The sequence below is a fragment of the Coffea arabica genome, chromosome 11e, assembly GCF_036785885.1.
Source record: "Coffea arabica cultivar ET-39 chromosome 11e, Coffea Arabica ET-39 HiFi, whole genome shotgun sequence".
Classification (NCBI taxonomy): domain Eukaryota; kingdom Viridiplantae; phylum Streptophyta; class Magnoliopsida; order Gentianales; family Rubiaceae; genus Coffea; species Coffea arabica.
In genome coordinates this window covers 48,497,403-48,505,626 of record NC_092331.1, presented here as the reverse complement: position 1 = coordinate 48,505,626, position 8,224 = coordinate 48,497,403, and the positions used below count along the sequence as shown (strand labels likewise).

General features: G+C 36.0%; 1 protein-coding gene and 1 long non-coding RNA gene across 2 annotated transcripts; one reads left to right on the top strand and one right to left on the bottom strand.

Annotated features, from left to right (window-relative positions):
- Positions 1-811: 811 nt before the first annotated feature.
- LOC113718311 (phenylcoumaran benzylic ether reductase POP1-like) lies at positions 812-2,471 on the top strand. Its single transcript, XM_027243225.2, has 5 exons — positions 812-1,153; positions 1,247-1,381; positions 1,493-1,739; positions 1,843-2,046; positions 2,168-2,471. Exons 1-5 carry the CDS (start codon positions 971-973, stop codon positions 2,338-2,340), a joined length of 942 nt encoding a protein of 313 aa, XP_027099026.1. The 5' UTR covers positions 812-970; the 3' UTR covers positions 2,341-2,471.
- LOC113718315 (uncharacterized) lies at positions 1,244-7,456 on the bottom strand. The gene is made up of 3 exons (XR_003454594.2): positions 7,164-7,456; positions 3,792-3,920; positions 1,244-3,331 (listed from the first exon to the last, which is right to left on the bottom strand). It is a non-coding gene; the product is annotated as an uncharacterized lncRNA (long non-coding RNA).
- Between the last annotated feature and the right edge of the window lie 768 nt (positions 7,457-8,224).

Below are 8,224 nucleotides of genomic sequence, written 5' to 3'. Positions count from 1 at the left end.
TTTTAACACGCCCTAAGGGTTTAGCACTAATTGAACAAGCTTACCAAATCGGATATTAAACAAATTAACTAGATTTTTAATTAGCGAAGCTCTACCATCTTTAATTATGTCCTTGGGATGAATATTTAAGGGTTGGAAGTTGGACTAATCCAAAATGCACAGAAGTTAGCTCAAAATACCACCTGCCCCAACAAACATTAATGAGCAAGAAATTCAAAAAAAAAAAAAAAAAAAAAAAAAGAGACCCTTAAAAATGAGAGATTTATGGCTAATTCCATCCTCATCCATAGATTGTGACAAAAAAAATTAATAAATCTCTTGATTGACTCCATTCCTTGACTAGTTTCTGAATTGTAGTGTCTAAGCAAACTGTGTCTATTACTTATATTAATTGTATTGTTTGGATTAAATGCCTATGAATACAGGCTTCTATCAGTATCGGTGCAAATGAAGAGATTCTAGCACATTGTTAACGTTTAGTACTAAGTTTATGCTCTTTTTGTTCACTTCAACATTTTGTTCAACATCAGCACTTACTTCAGGTTTGGTCATCACTAATTCAGGGACGAAATCCTACCACTAAATCTCCCGTATGAGTAGTTTCACAAGGACATTCAATTGACTTTGAGCACCTTTCTCTTTCGCAATTGCCAGGCACCCCTACACATTGCGCATCTTGGCCAATAAGACTCCGTTAGTGCTATGATTTTTTGGGAAACCTCGTGATAATGTTCAACTGTCTAACTTCCGTTGATTGGTTCTTGGAGCACTTTAGAAATTTCAGAAGCCAATAGAGCATCAAAAGGAAACTGCAGCGACAGCGTTGCTTGCCAGTTTCAATACTTTTTCCTCTATAAATTAACCGTGCACGAAGCTGCAGCCTATAGGCACATTTCTGCATCTGTTCAGCTCATCAATTTACGGTTTCCATCCAATTTTGCAGCAGTAGTCTACTATCCTAGAGTTGGAAATGGATGTCAAAAGCAAGATTTTGATCATTGGGGGCACTGGAAACATCGGGAAATATTTAGTGGAAGCGAGCGCAAAAGCAGGGCACCCAACGTTTGCACTGGTCCGAGAAAGCACAATTTCAGATCCTAAGAGGGCAGCCATCATCGAGAGTTTCAAGAGTTTGGGAGTCATATTTCTTCATGTGTGCTGTTATTTCTTTCTTCGTTGTCTAAATACTTTTTCAATTTTTTTTCAAGAAATTATAGAAACTGACATGTACGTATGGACTGAACAGGGAGATCTACACAATCATCAGCAGTTGGTAAATGCAATCAAACAAGTTGACATAGTGATCTCTGCAGTCGGGGGAGATTTGGTAGCTCATCAAGTCAAGATTATTGAAGCAATTAAAGAAGCTGGAAACATCAAAGTAAGCACAATACAGTGTTACAAATTCTTTCTTGATTTTTATTTTTTGCGTTTGTCACTTTGTGAGTTGTGACTTCCATATTCCTAAAGAAGGAGCTGTATTTGGTTTCAGAGATTTTTACCTTCTGAATTTGGGGTTGATGTGGATCGTGCGAACGCTGTTGAGCCTGCTGCTAGCTTAAACAGGACCAAGGTTGAGATCCGCAGAGCCATTGAGGCAGAAGGGACACCTTACACTTACTTAGTGTCTAACGGATTTGCTGGTTACTTGAATTATATCCTCAACAACTTTGGAGACTCTTTCTCTGCAAGTCCTCCCAGAGACAAAATTGTCATTCTTGGCGATGGAAATCCAAAAGGTATCCGAAAGGGGCTTGTCTGCTGCATATCTTGATTGGTTTAGTATCATCTTTTAGAGTTCATCGTTCTCAATTTTTTCTTCAATTTCATGTTTCGTTGCAGTTGTTTTCACCAAGGAAGAAGACATTGCTGCATACACCATCAAAGCAGCAGATGACCTAAGGACTCTGAACAAGAGTGTGTACATTACACCCCCTGCCAACACCTTGTCCTACAACGAAATAGTATCATTGTGGGAAAAGAAAATTGGCAAGACCCTCGAAAAGATCTACGTTCCAGGGGACGAAGTTCTTAAGAAAATTCAAGGTCATCTAACAATAAGAAAAAAGTGCACAAGTTGCTAATGTTTAATACAATAGCATCTACTATTATTAACACCTATTCCGCGTTCTAATCAAATTGCTTTCTTTTCTTGTATCTTTCGCAAAGGCTTCAATGCCATTAAAATTGCTCCTGTCTTTGGCATACACATTTTTCGTGAAGGGAGAAATAGCCAACTTTGAGATCAAGGCTTCTTTTGGCATGGAGGCAACGGAGCTCTATCCTGATGTTAAATACACCACACTTGATGAGTACCTCAGCCAGTTTGTATCAAATTAGCTTAGATACTTTCAGATTAGCTCTACCAGATTTTTGCAGCAGTTTCTTGTGTACTACTAGATTTTGTTCTTCTTCCAGATGAGGATTGTCATGAATGTGATTGAAATAAAATATGCCCTTAATTTGTATCCTGTCTTTTGTGTACTTGGGTTGAATTCTTCCAACTTGAAATCATCATCTGGTTGCCTCTGAGCATCCTTTCTTCATACTTACAACTACATAGTCGAGAAAGTTGGATAACGGTGCTAAATTCCGGACAATGTAAGACAAATCATATACTCCTCGTCTCCTTGGTCCTGGCCTAGGATCCGGAATTTCAGAAAATATTGAGATACACAGGCATAGTTCTGCTCATCTGATTGAGCTCTTTTGAGACCTGAGTTTTCAGGAAGTGGACCATTTCTTATCTAAACAGTTGCCTAAGGCCAAATTACTAAGACTTCTATACAAGAAGCTCATAGAAACAAATCTGTAGCTATTTTGATGAACTTCCGAATTTGAGTCAAAAGTCTTGTGCTTGTAGATTTGATCTTGATGTTTTTCCACCCTTGTTCAACAGCTTTCATGAGAGTGATGTTTCTCCACAGTCGCGATTTGATTTGGATTTCATTGTTTTCATTGTTTTTATATATGAAACATGTTTGGAGGTTGTAACCTATTTGTTTAGGAATTAAGATTTCATCACCAAAATAAAAAAGAATATGTCATTACTAAGCTATTAAAGTCATGATTAAGCTTGCCATCACCTAGAAAATGATATATAAAAAATAATTTGAGAGCATGTGTATTCGTTTTGTGCTGATTAAAACAACTAAAAATGAGTTTTGAACCCCGATCAAAAAAAAATTGCAAAAGGTGATCCTCATACATTCCCTGTGGTTAAGCACTTTTTAAGATACACTGTTTGTAGATACACATCCTCACGCTTATTCTTCTCATCTACCTCTGTTGGAGTAAATACTACAGCAAAAAACCATGCTCCTCTGGTATACTAAACAACAAAAAATAGTAAAGATGTTTAGTATATACAGTATGGTTGATTCGGAAGTCCTTTGGTACACTAAACAACAAATGATCAAACATCCGAGTTCATCAATTTCCCAAATGCCAACCATGAATATGTGCAATTTCAAAACTGAACTCAAAAAACCTTCCTCACCACGGACCACTGTATGTCACAGGGATGGAGCTATCATAAGGTATTTTCTTTACCCATTCCCTTTCTTTATAGTAACATATTTTTTTTAACTAAACTTGTTCTTATTATTTCATGCATATAAGTCATATTACCTATTCTTGCAGACAAATCTCCACCCTCTTCATTTTCTTTGTAGATTTACAGGTAGTTATATCTGTATATTTTTGAGGGATTTGCAGGTAGTTATACATTATAATTTGCATTATCGGTAGAAGCATGCGTATAAACTAAAATACCAGACTTAAACTATTACCAGGTTCTCCAAAGTCATCGGCGGCATCTTTCCTCTCCATACTGCTGCCAAGTTCCTCCTCTGTACTTACTGATATTCTCATCCCTTTAGCTGACATATTCGCATCCAAACACTCAAAGATCTGAAATACTGCAAAGAGTATTTAACCATATAACTGGTCGACATCTCACAGAACATAAATGTGACTTAACTTGAATTATTAACCTATTTAGCTTTACATACAGAACAAGACATGTAAGAAAATGTACTGCAGTTACCGGTGACAAGATACTAAGCTGATTTTTACACTTTACACCCTCTAGATGCAAGCAGGCTTTCCCATTGAGATAGTTCATATATATAAAATTGTACGAACCGATCAGATCAACCAAACCCCGAAAAAAAATATGATGGTGAAAAATATCATTCATGCTGATTCTGCACAAGTTCGGTTGCATAAGTATATAAAAGCCAAAGGCAATTGTCTTCAAGAACTGCATTTCACTTAACTGCAATTTCTCTGCTAAAAATCACATCAGACAATTACGTCAGAATTGCTCCCAAACTCGAGTATTCTGCCCCTAGACCGTTGTACAATCAATTTCTGATTTATCCTTGTGCTAATTGTCACTCTTTTGAACAAGATTTCATAAATTAATACAGCTATCAAGATGGAACCTAATTAGAAAAAAATTTCTAATCCAAGATGCATTCTTCTAAAATCAAAAGTGCTAAAAGTCAATCAGATTTTGTGCAAATCAATGGAAAAAAAAAACCATAAAGAATAACGACAGATCACCACCAGCTAGACCAGATGCCATTTCTGCGCCAGTTTTCATGAGAAAACTGTTTACCTAGAATAGCCATGCATAAAAAATTCACCAATGAATAACTTTAACTCCTTCATGGATGGCCTAACAAATCTAGGTGTCTGGGTACGTGTCCGGTGGAAGATGAAGAATGTACTGGGCTTCAGCCCCCAGGCACCAGAACATCTTATGGCAGGAACTTGAGGCAATGAACCCCAACATTTCAATTAAAAGCCCTTCCATCAAAGTCAATATATAAGCCCAGGGTCTCAAACAACGACCAAAGTGTCCTCCACTGTCAGTTTACCAAATACTCATAATACGTAAATACCTATAAGCTACTAAAGCACCATAAATTTTAATTCTACTGAAATATGTAGAACTTAAACTTTTAACAAATACCTCAAGATCCTAAAAAGGTTACCCATTCTTCAAAGTTGGTAAACTCAATATTCAGCCAAGTTCCCATGATTATGTAAATCTAATATTCCCTTAAACTCTTTATTGGTTACATCAGTCGTGAATAGAATGTCCTAAGAAAACATTCAGCACACACAGCTTTTATAAAAACTCCATTAAGTCAAAAGAATAGAATGTCGCAAGCACTAGATGCACACCTTCACATTCTCCAAGTTAGTTCACTCTTTGCCTCCCTTTTGCAACACATAAAGGTCCAAAAAATAAAAATGATACAGGCTTTGCAGAGGACTTCAAATATAACTGAAAACTCATTCATTTCATTCACATGGTAATAAGCCTCAGCAATGCTTGGCTTCTGGTGTAAATATATCCAAAAACAATTCCAAAAAGGCGTCTGCCACAAGTTTTTAAGCTAACTCTAAATCATCCACCTATTATTTGGTTCCTTATAGCCCTAGAATAGTGCAAAATCTCATGCTTATACAAGTTCCTTTAAGTATGAACAAAAGACAATTATCCAAAGCTGCTGCAATGAAGAATGCCTTTCTATTGTTGAAAGCAAAAATGATGCTTACATATCTACTACTCAAGACCTCGTGCTACATGACTCACAATCAGCCATATAATACATGCACAGAATATCTGATGTCTCAAATGCCTTACAAAATTGGACTCATGATTTTCTCCTCCAAGAATTATGATCACTTAAGACCATGTCATTCTCTAGAGAAATATAATCATACCCTTATTTATTTGCTTTTATATTTATAAATTTTTTTCTTACAGTAGAAAATATTGCATATCTTCTATCTATTGTTTTTGTTCTATTTTCAAAGCAAACAATGCAAAGCTTCTGTATTAGTAAGGTGAATTTGTTCTTAGCCGAAATGAGTTAACTTATGTACAAGCTTAAGCTAACTACGTATCCATAAGCCTCTTCAAATTTGAGGAAAATGGTAACTCTTTCATATATATACACTGGAAAGATATGGGTGACAAAGAACTTAACCAGTGTTGCATTTTGGATGAAGAATCATGTCAGTTACTCAAGAAGGCACTGCAGACTTAAATGGAGTCACTTGATTGAATCAAGAGACAAATGACAGAGTGAGCAACACAAGGTGAATAAGACATGTAAACAAGGAATAAACCATACTAATCTGTGACCTAACAATGCACTAATTACAGATAAATGGATGAAGCGGAAGATCAAAAGCAAAAAAGATTCCAGTTACTAGACTCAGATGTTAATAACCTATTGGCAGGATTATTGACATCTTATCCTTCTGTTTGTCTGCCAACTGAAATCTTAATCAAGTTTAGAACCCAAAAATCATAAACGTTTTTCCTAGACTAAGTTCAACAGATGGAAACTGTGTCGACTGCATTATTCTCTCAGTTTTCTCTCAAATGAAGGCTATTAGCATTACACTTCAGTTCCAAACACTTCTCAAGTTTAAAACAGTAAACAACTTTAGTTTGTTTGTTTTTCCCCCCTCCTTAATACCTAACACATTTGAACAACACAATATTTCTGTACCTACCTGCTGCATAGCTCCCCACTTCTCCAAACTTCATAAGTTTTATCTATTAGTCGCCATCCCATTCGCTGTTTACTTATGCTTGATAATTCAATATCTCTTTGTTTAGAAACCATTTCCATAACACTGCTGCTTTTCATCTTACACCAAAACATTTACAGCTGCAAACACATTATATAGGCAATTCAAGTCCACTACAGTCTTGTTCACTTACAAATATCCCAAGTTACCAAACTTGGCCAGAAATTAAGAATTCCACAAAACCAACTTCAATAAACCAATTCAACAGTCCTGATTCTTAAGTCAGCATGAATTTTCTTTATGTCTAAAATTTCCTTATTTTGACATTGAAAACTGGAAAGAACTAAAACCAGCAGAAGTTATTACCCTTTCAAGAATTGACCTGGCTTCTTTTGTTGCACTCTTTTCCCTCTCCGCATAACAAAGAAAGCATTTTTTTTTTCCAATCACCATATTGCCCATACTAACCCAAATAATGAAATTCAAATTTTTCAAAAACCCGGATGCAAATTCCATAAATAAATGCGAATGAAGTACGAAATAACAAAACAGAAAATTAAAAAAAAATAACTTTCTGCATAGGAGGGGAAGGGAGGCCTTACTGATGGGCAGGAGATAGGAAGCCGGAGTGGGAATGATTGAGGAGAGAAGAAGGGGCGTTGTTGTCAAAACGATGAATTCTGATCATTCACAGCAGAGTGCTGCTCTCAGGGCTTCAGCTACTCCTTGGTTTTTAGTTTCACTCTGACTACTTCTTCTGCTCCTCTTTGTGTTGTCCGAAGCATTTCAGCCATTTAAGTTCCAGTATTTATCTCCCCTCCTTCCCCGCCCCCCCCCCCGGGGGGCTTTCTTCTCATCCGGTGGCGGGGCCACCCCTTCAAATTTGGGTATAAACGAGTTTTTATACTACCCAGCTCTCTCCCACTTAAGCCCTGTTTGTTACGAGTTTTTTTAAAACTTTAACTGTATTAATCAAAAAAAAATTTTCAAAATTTTTAAACTATACACTTCAAAATATTCAAAAATTTATGCACTTTAAAATTTTTTTAAAAACTTCTACAGTAAATTACAATAAAATTTTAGATAAATACCCAAAAAACTCACTTGCTAAACAGGTTACTAAAAGCATACTACTGTTTAATTCTTAAATTTTTCAGTCCTTATAGCCAAACTCTAACCCTAGAATTATTCTAGATATTAGTGAAGGGATAATGCAGTTCCTTACTTAGCATTAGCATAACCGGGAATCTTCACAGTTTATTCTTGGCATGAAGCAATTTTATTTGTTTGGTTGAAGGTAGATTTTAAATCTTTAAAGGGCGCGCGCGCGCGGGGGGGGGAGATGGCGAATGAGTCAAATGACTTGACTCAACTCTAGTAAATTCTTTTTCTATTTTTCGTAGTGCACATCTGAATGCATCACACGTGTTTTTATTTATTTACAAGAGTTTGGATTAGTCAAATTTAAAATGATCACATCTCATTCTAATAAATGAAACATATGTTATTCATCTACATATGTATTGTGAAAAATGAAGAGAGATTTCATTAGAGAGGAGTACAAATGAGATATCTTGAATTCGAAACCTTCTACTTACACTTTTAAAAAAATTCTTAAAGTCACCCGACTGATAAGTTGCAATTTTTGTCATTAAATTTATGA